This window comes from Lithobates pipiens, unplaced genomic scaffold, assembly GCF_037356315.1.
Source record: "Lithobates pipiens isolate NorthernLeopardFrog02 unplaced genomic scaffold, aLitPip1_a1.2 Scaffold_13, whole genome shotgun sequence".
Lineage (NCBI taxonomy): Eukaryota > Metazoa > Chordata > Amphibia > Anura > Ranidae > Lithobates > Lithobates pipiens.
The window spans coordinates 436721016-436737328 of record NW_027507718.1 but is presented as its reverse complement, the minus strand read 5'-3'; the positions used below and the strand labels follow the sequence as shown (position 1 = coordinate 436737328).

The 16313-nt window shown below is 42.4% G+C and overlaps 1 protein-coding gene across 1 annotated transcript in view; it reads left to right on the top strand.

Annotated features, from left to right (window-relative positions):
• TBC1D19 (TBC1 domain family member 19) overlaps window positions 1–16313 on the top strand; it is a 259514-nt gene that overhangs the window by 144588 nt on the left and 98613 nt on the right. The window contains exon 12 of the mRNA XM_077477677.1: window positions 6157–6231. Coding sequence (XP_077333803.1) covers window positions 6157–6231 — 75 coding nt within the window. The remainder of the gene's footprint in view (window positions 1–6156; window positions 6232–16313) is intronic.

The following is a 16313-nucleotide window of genomic DNA, read 5'->3' as shown; positions in this document are numbered from 1 at the left end:
ATCACAGAGCAGGGGCATTTATACAGAGACTTGATTACACACAGGTGGATTCTATTTATCACCGTCAGTCATTTAGGACAACATTGGATCATTCAGAGATCCTCGCTGAATTTCTGGAGTGAGTTTGCTGCACTGAAAGCAAAGGGGCCGAATAATTTTGCACGCACCACTTTTCAGTTTTTTATTTGCTAAAAAAAGTTTAATTTATCCAATAGATTTCGTTCCACTTCACAATTGTGTCCCACTTGTTGGTGATTCTTCACAAAAAATTTTAATTTTATATCTTTATGTTTGAAGCCTGAAATGTGGCAAAAGGTTGAAAAGTTCAAGGGGGCCGAATACTTTCGCAAGGCACTGTAAAAAGATATCCAAGCAATTGAGCATGCCAATCAGCAGTGTTCAAACTCTGTGTTTGGCTGAAGCCATTTATTTTCAATCAACTGTGTTTACTCTTTTTAAATCATAATCACAACAGAAAATACCCAAATGACCCTGATAAAAAGTTTACATACCCCAGTTCCTGATACCGTGTATTGCCCCCTTTAACATCAATGACAGCTTGAAGTCTTTTATGGATGAGGCTCTTTCTCTTCTCTGATGGTAAAGCTGTCCATTCCTCTTGGCAAAAAGCCAGTTCCTGTAAATTCTTGGGCTGTCTTGCATGAACTGCATATTTTAGATCTCCCCAGAGTGGCTCAATGATACTGAGGTCAGGAGACTGAGATGGCCACTCTAGAACCTTCACTTTATTCTGCTGTAGCCAATGACGGGTCGAATTGGCCTTGTGTTTTGGGTCATTGTCATGCTGGAATGTCCAAGTACGTCTCATGTGCAGCTTCCTGGCTGATGAATACAATTTTTCTCCGGGATTTTTTGATAACATACTGCAATAATCTTGGCATCAATTTTGACCAAATTTCCTGTGCCTTTGTAGCTCACACATCCCCAAAACATCAGCGATCCACGTCCGTGTTTTACAGTAGGAATGGTGTACCTTTCATCATAGGCCTTATTGACTCCTCTCCAAATGTAGTGTTTATGGTTGTGGCCAAAGCTAAATTTTGGTCTCATCACTCCAAATAACTTTGTGCCAGTAGGTTTGGGGCTTGTCTCTGTGCTGTTTGGTGTATTGTAAGCGGGATACTTTGTGGCATTTGCATAGTAATGACTTTCTTCTGGCACCTCGACCATGCAGCCCATCTTTCTTCAAGTGCATCCTTATTGTGATACACCACATGTTTTCAGAGAGATTTCACCTGAAGTTATTTGTGGGTTTTTCTTTGCATCCCAAACAATTTTCCTGGCAGTTGTGGCTAAAGTTTTAGTTGGTCTACCTGACCGCGGTTTGGTTTCAACAGAACCCCTCATTTTCCACTTCTTGATTAGTTTGAACACTGCTGATTGGCATTCTCAATTGCTTGGATATCTTTTTATATCCCTTTCCTGTTTTTTTACAGTTCAACTACCCTTTCCTGCAGATCCTTTGACAATTCTTTTGCTTTCTTCATGACTTAGAATCCAGAAATATCAGTGCAGCACTGGATGAAAGATGCAAGGATCTGTCAGGAGTCCAGAAACTCATTGACCTTTTATACACACACACTAATTACAAGCAAACAAATCACTGGTGAGGATGGTTACCTTTAATAGCCATTCAAACCCCTTCGTGCCAACTTGTGTGCATGTTATGCCAAAATCACCAGGATATGTAAACTTTTGATCAGGGTCATTTAGGTAGTTTCTGCTGTGATTATGATTTAAAAAGATAATGCATGGTTTCAGCCAAACACTAACCATGAGTATAAGAAATGTTTTTGTGTTATCATTCATATTCTCTGAAAAATGTCCAAGAAATCATAAATTCTGCCAGGGTATGTAGCTAAACTTACGAGCATGACTGTACAAGTACCATAATTCACCTGCATACTCGCTGATAACTATGCCAAATTTTGTAAAGGTTGGGCAAACATGGCTGAACTATGATAATTTAAACCATGACCATTACCTTCTCTCGGTATGATTGGATTAATCGATCCATGCGGATGCTGTTGTTTGGTCGGGCCTCACTCGAATCCTCTGTACCCCTGCCCTCCTGTTTTGCACTTACCCTTTTTTATTTTCCTTTTTCCTTTTCCATTCTGCTGTCTTTCTTCTTTCTCTTAGTTTTCAGTGCTTTAGTTCTGAGTAAACTCATCCCTCCCTTTCATGTAGGGGCACATATTGGCTCCATTGCCAGGGAATCCCCATAGGATTTTTATCTCCATCAGGTTTATCAAAACAATATTTTTGCAAAAAATCTACTGAAATCATTAGCAGATAAAAACAGCATATCTTACAAAATTTCTGCTAAATATGAAAGCTTAACCTGTATTAAGTTAATAAATAACAAATATTTGTAACTTTTAAATTGGGCCTTTTTGCGAAATGGTGAAAATCGAACAGACACAAAAGTGTACATATCCACATTTCTCTAAAAATCTGAAGGTTTTTATTTTTCCCTTACAGCTTTCAGAATTTGTGAAAGACCCCCAAAACCATATATTTCCTGAAAGCATATGACCTCTAGAACAAAAAGAAGGTGCTACTGATTTCTGAGGCCCCGCGGTATTTGCGCAAATGTTTATCAAATTAATATGTTCCCAAAAAATACACTAAAACCATTATTAGCAAATAAAAGCACAGCTAATTTTACAAAATTCCTACGAAATCCCTACAAAATGTAAAGGCTTAACCTGTATGGAGTTAATAAATAACAAAAAGTAAAATTTTTACATTGCACATTTTTGGGACCATTGTCATTTATACAGTAATCGCTGCTATATAAATGCAGTGATTCCTGTGTAAATGACACTGGCAGTGAAGGGGTTAACCATTGGGTGGCAGTATAGGGGTTAAGTGTTCCTAGGGGTGTGTTACTAACTGTGTGGGGGCTGGGCTTTCATTTAGTGAACACTGATCTCTGCTCCAATCACATGGAGCAGAGATCAGCGTCACTAGTTGCTAGGCAGAATGGGGAAATGCTGTTTACACGGCATTTTCTCCATTCTTCAGCTGTCCCGTGAGACAATCGTGGGTATGCCCATGGCGATCGAGTCCACGGGACCCGCGACTGGACTCACGGGGGTACGTGAGCACGCCGCTGGCAGGGCGGCATTGAAGATTGGACGTACCTGTACGCCAATATGCCTGCCCGTGCCATTCTGCCGACGTACATCGGCGTGCGCCGGTCGGGAACTGGTTAAGCTCAATCCAAATGTGGATTGAGCTTTCTAATTTAAGACCCCTTTCACACTGGGGTGCTTTTCAGGTGTTTTAGTGCTAAAAATAGCACAAAAAAAAACTCCTTTCAAGCCACCCCAGTGTGAAAGCCCGAGTGCTTTCACACTGGGGCGGTGCGCTTGCAGGATGGGAAAGACATCAGGGGTCTAAATGGACCTCTAATGTCTCCTTTTTTTTTTTTTTTTTTAAAGCTGTGCTGCATTGTACATGAATAAGGAGTCTGTATAGACTCCTGTTGATTCAAAAAAGAAGCATTGTTTCCTTCACAAACGGACAGATAATAAACACGTTTACTATCTGTCAGTGATGAAAGAATGCAGGAGCAATGTGCATTCTTTTAGGAAAGGAAGGGGGCTGGTAAGAACACATGGTTTTACCAGCCTCCCCCCCCATCCCCCGCAACACCCCCTCCCCCTCCATGCTGACCACAATCGGTCAACGGCTGCAGCCGACAGAAAGGCAGAGCCGGCCAGCAGCATGGAGTGGGTGCCCGGATATCGGGGAGGCGGAGGGGAGGGTCAGAGCAGCGCTGGGGGGTTATTTAAAAAAAAAAAAAGAACCCCATGTGCCTGTCCTGCAGCACAAAAAGCTGCTAGGCAAGTGGGGGGGGTCGAAAGAAGCACTGGGGAGTATATCTCTTTACAGTTCAATCCATCTGTGGCTGCCCTGCAATACAAACAGCAGGCTGGAGGGCAGAGGAGCAAATCTGACAGCTGCAGGACAGCCACAGAGAAATCTGAGTTTGCGAGGGAGGGATCGGTACTGGAGGGGAGGGGGGGGATTAGAGCAGGAAGGGCAAGTCAGTGTAAGGAAGAGTTAGCGTGAGGGTGGGGTACACATTAGGTGTCAGCATAGGCAGGTGGAGGGACAGGAGACATAGAGGGGGGGGGTGGTAAAATTTTGGTTACATTGCTCTGATCATTGGCTTATTGACATATTACTGAAGTGACCATGAGCTTATAGCAGAAGGAGAAATTAGTGTGAGTTGTAGCCCATCCCCCCCACAGTTATAATCACTCCCTAGGACACACGTAACCTCTTCATCACTCCCTAGTGTTTAACCCCTTCCCTGCCAGTGTCATTTACACAGTAATCTGTGAATTTTTATAGCACTGATCTCTTTATAAATGATAATGATCCCAAAATAGTGTCAGAAGTGTCTGATGTGTCTCCGCCATAATGTCGCAGTCCCCAGAAAAAATCACAGATCGCCGCCATTACTAATAAAAAAAATAAAAAATAATAAAAAAAAGCCCATAAAAATATCCCATATTTTGGAGACACTATAACTTTTGCGCAAACCAATCAATATACACTTATTGCGATTTTGGTAAATAACTAATTAAAATATGTAGAAGAATACATATCGGCTAAGGAAAAAAAATTATATATTTTTGGGGGATATTTATTATAGCAAAAAGTTAAAAATATTGCCTTTTTTTCAAAATTTTAGATTTTTTTTTGTTTATAGCGCAAAAAATAAAAACCACAGAGGTGATCAAATACCACCAAAAGAAATCTCTATTTGTGGGGGAAAAAGGACGTCAATTTTGTTTGGGTGCAACGTCGCACAACTGTGCAATTGTCAGTTAAAGCGACGTAGTGCCTAATCGCAAAAAGTGCTCCGGTCATTAAGGGGGTAAAATCTTCCAGGGCTGAAGCGGTTAAAGGGATTGTAAAGGCACATTAAAAAAAAAAAATTATATATATATATATATATATATATATATATATATATATATATATATAATATATAATACCAAACCTGTCTATACATACTTACTCTGTGGAGTGGAATTACACAGAGGACCTGGAACCCTGGCCCCCCCTCGCTGCCTCCCATGGGGGCACTCATGCGCGCTCGCACCCAAGTCTCTCTGATGCGTCCATTGACACAGACAGCGTCAGCCCTGCCCCCCGCTCCCTCGTTAATGGATTTGATTGACTGCGCTAAGAGCCAATGGCTTCCAGTGCCCCAGCAAAGCCAGTGAGACCTGGAAATGAGGGGAGAAAAGATCTGCAGACGTGCACAGCGCTGGATCGAATGAGGTCTCAGGTAAGTAAAAGGGGGGGGGGGTGAGAGGGGATGCTGATGCCTAAATATTTTTTACCTTAAAATTATTGTAAAGGCGTGTTTTTTTGTTTTCTTTTGTTTTTGTTTTTTTAAAAATAAACATTATTCTTACCTCCTCTGTGCAGTTGATTTTGCACAGAACAGCCTGGATCCTCCTCTTCTCAGGTCCCTCTTTGCTGCTCCTAGCCCTTCCCTCCTTTGAGTGCCCCTTAGCCAGCAGCTTGCTACAGGGGGCACCCAAGCTGAGTCAGTGCTCCGTGTATCCATTCAGACACGGAGCCCTGACCTGGCCCGACCCCTCTCTCCCCTGATTCACTGGCTGACTGACTTTGACAACCGCGGGAGCCGATGGCACCGTTGCTCTGTCTTGGTCAATCAGGAGGAGTGTCCTGGATGGCTGAGGGGGTCGTGGACATCTCCTGAGAGAGAAGGGGCTCGGATAGGTAATTAGGGGGGTGCTACACACATCACCATCACCACAGTAGTTTTTCCACCAGAACACCGCTGTTTTTGAATTACTTATGTGTTCTTCATCTGCTTTTAATTACGGTATATTCTTTCTTTTTGGGTTGTATTTCATGCTGTTTTCTTTCACAAGGGCTTTCTGTCAGTTTTAGTACTTTGTGTTTACACAAGTGTTCGATATCCTCCTCTTCTACATGCTTCTCAGAAGTTCTTTACGGCACCCTCAGTTTCCAGTTACATAAACAGCAGAGTGCACTTTTCCATCTGATGCTCTATATCGTTTTTTGCTGCCAATATATCTTTCTAAAACTCTCCTTTTTGTGACTCGTTTTTTTCAGGACATCTTGTACTATGAGCAGCTTAGATCAAATGTAATTCAGCATGACCTTTTATCCGACAACCTGATTTACAAGGTTAGTAATCTGACTTTATTGCTTTCTGTCAGGAGTCAGAAAAGATTTGAATTCTATCAAATTCATGTGAATTCATATATTTTACTCAGAAGTGAAGGTGCTGTCATAAACACACTGACACAGGAAGGCACTTTATCGCCATTTCATGATGTTATTCATAAGACATGTGTTGAGTAGTCAAACAGTAGATTTTCATTCTCTTTTTCATTGGATTCCATTTAGAGATGTGAAAATTCAATTGCCCTGTCATTGATCTTGGTATAACAACACATGTGGGGAGTACAGAGGGGGCTGGGGTGCTAAATGTAATATAGCTGTTCTGTGGCCTTGCATTTTGTATCTTTGATTCACGACAGGTATGTCAAAATAGTTCCAAGATGAGTATAGAGCCTATTTATTTGTATGTGTTCCTTGGGTCACTTAAATTTTTATCATGGAATTGTAATTTTATGATGTGTGATTAAACGTTATGAATTTCAGACTTTATTGCATTCTACCTTGCATGGTACCGTAAAAGTACAGTTTAATAATATGTTTAAAGTAGTTCCGTGATCATGATCATAAACTGAAGTGTGCCAACTTATTTATGACATGCAAAACAGGTATCCGATCGGTTACCCAGAATGCTTTGTGTGTTTTAGAATTTCTATAATTTGGAGTGCAATTAGAATTTTAACCACTTCATCTGACACCTGTATACCCTTTATGAACAAGATCACATTTGACAATTCTGCTATAGGTGTAATGATTCAGCGATAGCTTTGACATTACTAAAGATTATAAAGTAATACAGAAAACCGGTCGTGGGTGCGCGTAAAATGGGGATTTCACTTCTGCACTACCTATTACAGTTTCGGAGGCCATGACATTTCAAGATGGCACAACCCCCCCCCCCCCCCCCCTCCTCATTTTGGAAAGAAGACACTTCAAGCTATTTGCTGAGAGGCATGCTGAGTCCATGGAATATTTCATAATTTACCACAAGTTTTGAGATATAATATATATATATATATATATATATATATATATATATATATATATTTTTTTTTTTTTTTTTTTTTTTTTACACAAAGTTGTCACTATGTTATATTTTGTTCAAATATGGCATGGTTATATGTGGAATTGCACCCCAAAATACATTCTGCTGCTTCTCCTAAATATGAAGAATACTACATGTGTGGGACTTTTTGGCAGTCTAACCGCATACAGGACCCCAAAAACCAAACACCGCCTTCAGGCTTTCTAAGGGCATACATTTTTGACTTTCACTCCTCACTGCCTATCACAGTTTCGGAGGCCATGAAATGCCCAGATAGCACAACCCTCCCCCCCCCAAAAAAAATTACCCCAATTTGGAAAGTAGGCACCCCAAGCTATTTGCTGAGAGGCATATTGAGTATTTTGCAGATCTCGCTTTTTTGTCACAAAGTTTTGAAATTAAAAAAAAAAAAAATGAATTTTCTTTCTTAATTTTCAAAAATAAATGAGAGCTGCAAAATACTCACCATGCCTCTTAACAAATGCCTTGGGGTGTCTACTTTCCAAAATATGGTCATTTGGGGGGGGGGGGGGGGTTTGTGCTATCTGGACATTTCAGGGCCTCCATAACTGTGATAGGTAGTGAGGCGTAAAATCACAACCATGCCATGTTTGAACAATATATCATTTAGTGACAACTTTGTGTAAAAAAGGGGTCATGGGGGGGGGGGGGGGGGGCGGGGGTTAACACTCTCCTGGCATTTTATACACAACATTAGAAGAAGAAGGTCTTTCTGACGCTTTTTGTTTACATGAAATTCTATTTATTTTTTTGCTAGAAAATTACTTTGAACCCCCAAACATTATATATTTTTTTAAAGCAAAGACGTTACAGATTAAAATGATGGATGTTGCAACTTTTTTTTTCACACAGTATTTGACCAACGATTTTTCAAACGCAATTTTTTTTTTAAACTAAAACACTTTTTTTACATTTTAATGCACTAAAACACACTATATTGCCCAAATGTTTGATGAAATAAAAAAGATTATCTTATGCCGAGTACATGGATACCAAACACGACATGCTTTAAAGTTGCGCACAAACATGCAGCGGCGACAAACTACATACATTTTTGAAAGCCTTTAAAATCCTTTACAGGATACCATGTTAGATTTACAGAGGAGGTCTACTGCAAAAATTACTGCCCTCGATCCGCGATCTGACCTTCATGGTGATACCTCACATGCATGGTTTACATATGACACCAGCCAGACGCTTGCGTTCACCTTTGCACATAAGCACAGGGGAACGGGTGCTTTTTTAAAAATTATTATTTATTTCGCTTTTTTGTTTTATTTTTAAACTGTTCCTTTCATTATTTTTTGTTTTTTTTATTTCAGAGAATGTAAATATCTCCTATGATAGCAATAGGTAGTGACAGATGCTCCTTTTTTTTTTTTTTTAATGGGATCTATTAGACTCTAGAGCTCTCTTCTGCCCTCAAAGCATCTGACCACACCAAGATTGGTGTGATAAAATGATTTCCCAATGGCGCTGTTTATATCCGGGGAAGCCTAAGTCATGAAATGCTTGTAGCTTCCGGTTTCCTAGGCCATAAAGATTATTGGAGCCATTCTGGTCTCTGATCAGCTCTATGGTCAGCTGGCTGCATTCTCGGGTTCCCTGTTGGGACAGGAGAGCCCCAGAAAACTTTGGAAGACGGTGGGGGTGGGGGGACATTCAATCCCACTGTTTGTAAAAGCAGTCTAGAGGCTAATTACCTGCTAGGATTGCTTTGACATAAAAGCCGACCGCTGGCTGAAAAGAATGATACCTAAACCTGCAGGCATCATTCTGGTATAACCACTCAAAGTTCAGCAACATAACAGTACGTTGCTGTTCCTTGTTGGGCATATATTGTTCTTTTTTTCATGCAGCCTGTGGGCTGAACGAAAAAAAAGAGATTGATCAGCTGGTATGCCCACCATTAGAATACCGCCCTTCATCCACCCACTTCTAATGATGGCCATATATGCACCATTTTTTTATTTTTATTTTTTTTAACTCTGGTGGTGAAATCACCGCCTACAGCGCTGGCGTCGCTGATTTGGTACCGTAAGAGCAAACGCCGTTGCTGTCAAGATAAATAAATCAGTGCTGCAGCTCAATGGTGTACCTGAAAAGAAAACCATGGTAATGATAAAACATTAACTGAATAAAACAACTTGATTTTTTTAATGCAATCTGTGCCTACAAAATATATGGTGAAGCATGGGGCAATCCGCTCCTAATGTTATGCGCAAATCGCTCCTCCACCCCTGCCCCCATGCTTCGGCATATATGCTCTTTTATAAACTGTGGTGGTGAAATCCCCTCCTATAGCACTGGAGTCACGGCTTTACATATCGTGGGAGCAAACACTGTTGCTGTCAGAATAAATAAAGCTGTGCTGCAGCTGAATGGCGTACCTGCTAAGCAAATGATGGTTAACAATAAAACAAAGTAACATTACAGTATAACAGTAAGACAATACCATACCTGCAAAGCAAATACAATAAAACCTAGTAAAAATGAACATTACAGTTCTAAAATACGGTAACAATAGAGAGAGAACAATAGATATAGAATAGAGAGCAAAACAATAGAGCAGACAATAGAGAGTGAACACGAGAGAGAGGACAATAGAAGAAAAATAAAACCACACCTATTTTTGGCTTTTATATTTTTTATTGTTTTTGTGTGTTTTTTGTTTTTTTGCACTTTTTTTATAAACTGTAAACGTTCCAGATTAGGGTCTCTCAAAATGTGATGGCCATCTCATCTTTTGAGTCCCTGTGTAAGTGTTCCTAGGACTGTGCAATACTTTACCCTACGCTAATACTCCACTTGTGTGTGATAGTGTTCGAATCAGTTATTAATGCAAAGACCAGGTTGGTCAGGACAGAAGGGACAATAAAAATGGGTGCCACGCCTATATCCGCGCTTTCTACAGACACAGCATCTTCTTTGGGGATTTCTTTGGGTAGGGGTACCAGGGAGGACATGCGAAAAATGCCTCCCATGCGGCTGGCTCACTGCATTTGGATTGGGAAGTTGGGCCACAGCACCGTTTGGAAACATAGGGGCTGTGATCTCTTCCTGGAATTTAAGGAAGGATCCAGTTTGTCCTGAAGCTTTGTATAGCATATAAGCATTCAGCAGAGCCAATTGGAATACGTATACAGACACTTTCTTATCGTACATCACAGGACACAGAGCCATAGTAGTTACTATGTGGGATATAGGCCACCTTCAGGTGATGGACACTGGCACGCCCTAAATTAAAAAGTGCACTCCCTATATAACCTCTACCCACTGGTGGGAGTACCTGTTTTTTCGCCAGTGTCTAAGGTGTTGGTCACGAGTGAAGATGTGCTGGGCTGAGCTCCACTGGCGCAATCCTTGCTGGGGCTAGCCATGCAGACCGGAACCATTCAAAGTGTCCTTTTGGCCGAATTGAATGGTACCCGGGCCTTGTATCTGAAGAAACCATACCAGTGTCTGGCCTTATGGGCAGTTAGATATGGCGTCAAGAACTGGTTTGTGACAGGGCCAAGAACTGGTCATTGAGGTCTGCCCCTCCCTTATTAAGGTTATATTAGTGGACACAGACACAGTTTCACCACAACACCAGTCAACATAGGAATTCGGACCGTCGTTTCTGCGTGAAGGGAGGACAGAACGAAAACATTCTTCTTATCCCTCCACTTCACAGCAAGCAAATTATTACATCTCAAGCAGGCTCTCTCCCCCAGCCTAAGACGGGAATATACAAGCTGCTGGACGATAAGATTGCACAGTGCCATATGCTCCAATTTAATGATCAAATAAGTGACTAAAAAATGGCACACCCCTTTCCGAATAAGGGTCACACCAAGTCCCACACAATCTTACCAGCACTCCCTATGTAGTCTGGGCAGTTCTCCGACTCTACATAACTATCTCTTCCCTCGTAAACCATAAAAGAATATGTATAGCCTGTGGCCCTGTCACAGAGCTTATACATCCTGACCCCATATCTGGCACACTTACTAGGAAGATACTCTGTGAATGACAAGCGACCAGAAAACTTAATCAGGGACTCATCAAAGCAGACAACTTGATCAGGAGTAAACAAGGCTGTAAACTGCTGGTTTAAGTGGTTTACAAGGGGGCAAATTCTGTAGAGCGGGTTGTATTTAGGGTCACCCTGAAGACGACAGAGTTCACTGTCACTGAAATGCATGAACCGCAGGATCTGCTCGTATCGCGTCCTAGTCATGGAGGCAGAGAACACGGACATATGGTGAATTGGGTCAGTGGACCAATGTGACCGCAACTCCCTTTTTTTTAGTTATACCCAAGAGGAGGGTTAGGCCCAGGAAGGTCTTAAATTCGGAGACCGTAATAGGTCTCCAATCTCTGGCAAGGGTCAACTGGGGATTAGCGCCGATGAATTGACCAGCATACAAACTGCTTTGGTCCACAATAGATCTATAGCGATCTTCCGTTAAAAACCGCAAATAAAAATCAAGTGACATAAAATCAACTGTTTCCACCTGAATTCTGGGTTGGCCAGTGAATGGGTGCTGTAAAAGTGGCGGGCTCCCAATTTGGATTGGCAAATGCAGCAGGAAGGACACTATGGGCTCGATGGGACTTTCTTTGTTTTCTTGGTGGCAGCGGGACACTGGTTGTGCTAGCCACCTCACCAGCTTGTAGACATAAGACAAGTATTTGGCGCAAATCAAAGATATTAGGTTTCCACTTGAAAAAAAGGGAGTCTATAAGGTTACATATGGTGAGTGCAGGGAATGCACTACTTTGTCCAGACCAAAAAAAGGAGGGAATAAATGTTCTTTAGTTCATGGAGAGGGGGAGGGGAAAAGGGATGGGGAGGGGGGGATGGATCCGCATGCAGGGCTGCCACCTTAAAAGAGCTGAAACTTGAGCTCCTGGATTGCTGTAGATAAAGGAGAAAAAGGAGAGAAAGGGGCGCCTCTGGGTGCAGATTTTTTTAAAAGGTTTTATTTTCAGTGTAAAAAACATAAAATTTTGCACTCACATTTAGTAGGCAAAAAGTAAGCATTAAACACCAGGGGTCATCTGGTATATCTGATTTTTGGGACGTCAGCCAGTGGTCCGGTCCACATCTGTCATCTCATCGCGTTGTTCCTGTTCCTCTCACATGCTGTCCACTGCAGGTGTTTTGTATGAAGCAGCCGGCTTGTGGTGGACACGAGATGTGCGGTCTTCAAAACGAGGCTTGGGAGGCAGAGACGACCAGGGCGCGGGGCTGTGACGTCAGCGGGTATGCGACGCGTTTCTTGAGCGTGCGGGTCGAGATTGTCGGACGACCGCGCTCTTTCATCAGGCAGAATCAGAAAAAAATGCAGGGGACTCAGGATATAAATAGGGGCAGGCTAAGGGCAGTGGGCGGGGCTGGAGGCGGACTAGGAGCAAGTGAAGGGGCATGGCTACGATCGAGTATGAGAAGGAAAACAATGAGTAATGAGGGGAGAGGGAAGTGGGATGAGTAATGAGGGGAGAGGGAAGTGGGAGAGAGAGGGAGCTGGAGCGGCTTAGTATAAGGAGGAAGTCAACGTCTATGGTGAAATCTTATGTACATATCGGTAAAGATATCTATGGGATAAAATCTTATTTGGAAAAAATCAAAGAATGGATGGAAGAATGAGTAAACAAAGGGGGATGGAAGGAAGATAAAAAATATATATTAAAAATGGGTAAAAAGGCTTAAAAAACTTAGAAAGGAAGGTAAAAGAGAGGAGCATACATGGAGTGTGTAGATATAATTATATTGGAGATTGGACGTGCAGGACATATGTGTTATAAGGGAATAAAAATAAAAATAGTGTATGTGTATAGACACATATACACATACACGTGTAGATACGTACGCTTATCAGTGTTTTAATGTAATTAATAATGTTATTCTAAGCGTATTGTATACAATAAAATGAGAATTAAAAAACAGAAGTATAATCAGGAAAGCACACATATATGCCTACATGGACACATGTGTGTATGTGTGTGAGCACATACATGAGTGTGGGGCGCGGAGATAGGAAAAAAAGGGGTACGAGGGAGTGGATTACGAGGGGGGGGGGGGGGAGGAAATAAAAATGGGGGGGGGAGGGGGAAAGGGAAAAAAAAGGGGGGAAAAAAAGGGAAAGGGAGAGGGGGGGGCGGCAAAAAGAGGGGGGCCCCCCCCCTCCCCCTCCCTCTCCCTTTCCCTTTTTTCCCCCCTTTTTCCCTTTCCCCCTCCCCCCCCCCCATAGATCAGATCAGATATTGTTCCGTTCAGACACTATACTACTAAGGGAGGTGTATGGTGCGTTCATGGGTGTTAGCGCTACTGGAACTAATCTGACACTGCCTGAGGAGAAACAGACCCTAATTGATGCTAAAACCTGGGTGATCAGGGGGTTAAACCTTTTTTTTTGGTAATATACGGCAGGTGCCCTGACGCTATAAATAAAAAACTAGCTAACAAGTGTCACCGTGACACTAATACGGTGATCACTGGTGACAGGGTGATCAAGGGGTTAAACCTTTATTAGGGGGGGTCCCTAGACCTATCTGGGGTTACTACGAAGTACCCTAGCACTGATTAGTGCCACAAATGACACCAGTACAGTGATCAAAGAAAAATATGAGGACTGCACTGGATGACACAGTGACAGAGAGTGAAGGGGTTAACTGGGGGGGGTGGGATCAGGGGTTGACAAGTGTACCTATGTTTACTGTGTCACATTTGGATGTCATCCCTCCTCTCTCTGGAATCGAAAAGAATTCCAGGAGGTGAGATGACATCACTTCCCCTGTCTGTGTTTACACTTACATAGGCAGGGGACGATTTCATTCACCAGGAGCGATCAGCAGGTCCAGGCCAGAAATCATTGGCCTGGATCTGAAGACCGATCAGTTCTGAAATGAATCTGATCATCGCAGCCGCCGTAACATAACGTCGCTTTGCCCACCCGTGCCATTGTACCACAGTAAAACTGCGGCAGCTAGTCGGAAAGTGGTTAAATGTCCCCCCTGTGCACAGAACCTCTTAAACTTACCTGTCCTTACTACTACTACAAGATCTTTGCTGTGCTACCTACTGAGAACAAAACAGCTACTATTTCATATTTTAATGGCTTGTACATGCGATCAGAAATTCGTACGAAAAATACAGATTTCGAAGCAGTCGTACGATAATCTGATTATTAGTACACAGCTTTCGAGAGCAGATTAGGACAGTTGATCTGAAATTATCTGATGGGACAAGCACAAAAAATGTTCTCGTTTGATACCAGATCATACGATTTTCATTTAATCAGTACAGTTGTAGTTCAAAAATACAATACAAGTACACTACAGCACATTATATCACTTCCAAAATATTATTCTGTCGTACGACAATTTGCCACTATAGTAAACTCTTCGTTTTCGGTATGAGGCTAGCATACAAAAAAAAATATGGACGATCATTTGTTTGATAATCTCATTGTGTGTACCAGGCATTAGTCTCCCAAAGAGGCTGCACTTTTTCCCTGTTGCAATTGGCATTCATCCCTATGAAAATGTGTCTACTGTTGAGATGAATAAGCATGACCTTCCCCTATAAATAAATGTAATTTGGCCTGGCAAGGAGAAGAGCATACTCCAGGTGTGGCTGGACCAGAGTCTTGTAGAGTGGGAGAATTATTGTTTTATCTCTGGAATTAATCCCCTTCTTAATGCATGCCAATATTCGGTTTGCTTTGCTTGCAGCAGCTTGGCTTTGCATGTCATTGCTGAGCCAGTCATCTACTAGGACCAGGTCCTTTTCCATCCTAAATTAGGAACAATGGTCTGGCAATTACTTGACTGAGTTCCTTAAGGACCCTCAGGTGCAAGCCATCTGGTCCTGATGACTTAATGTTACGTTTTTCAAGTATAAAGCCCCGTACACACGAGAGGATTTATGTCCGACAGACTTCCGAAGGAGTTCTGCCGGAGTTCCGACAGAGTTCTGACGGACATTTCGACTGAGCGGACTTGGCCACACACAATCACACCAAACTCCGACGGATTCGAACGTGATGACGTACGACTGGACTCGAATAAGGAAGTTCATAGCCAGTAGCCAATAGCTGCCCTAGTGTCGGTTTTAGTCCGTCGGAATAGCATACACACGAGGGAATTTTTCGAAGGGACCGGGTCCGGCGGAGTTCCGTCGGAAAAATTTGAAGCATGTTCCATTTCTAAAGTCCGTCAGACTTTTGCGAATCAAAAGTTCATTGCAGCCCACACACGATCGAATAGTCTGACGGAATCAGTCCGTCGGACTTTGGATGTTGAAAAGTCCGCTCGTGTGTACGCGGCATAATTCTAATTCTATCCTCTGATTCTTCCTGTGATGTGTCATGAGGATAAACATTGCAGTTTTGGTTACTGAAGCCCCCCACCGATTCTCTCGTGAATACTGAGGAGAAGAATAAATTCAATATTTTCGCCATCTCTCCATCCTTAGTAACCAGATTCCCTTCATCATTCGTTAAGGGACCAATATGATCTGACCTACCTTTCTTACTATTTATGTACTTAAAGAATTTCTTGGGATTTTTTTTTTTATTCTCCACCGCTATGTGCCTTTTGTGTTCTGTCGTAGCCACCCTGATTGCACCCTTACATTCTTGTTGCATTCTTTTGTAAAGTTGGAATGCTGATGGAAAACTTGGTACCCCCCCCCTAAAAAAACAACATGCCAAACATGGTAGAGGAAGACTTAAAGAGGAAGTAAACCCCTTCAAACCACTTTGACCTACAGGTAAGCCTAGATTAAGGCTTACCTGTAGGTCCAAGCAATATCTCCTAAACCTATATGGTTTAGGAGATATTTGCCCGAAAATGGGCACCGCTGTCTACGGCGCATGCGCCGTAGACAGCGGCGCGCAGGCGCACTAAATGCGGCAAGTCCAAGAATGGATTTGCCTGATTTGTCGACTCCCGTGCGCATGCGCGGGAGTGACGTCATCGCGGCTTCGCCGAATGGCAGTGGCGGAGCTGCGAGACGCGACACCCGTGCGCA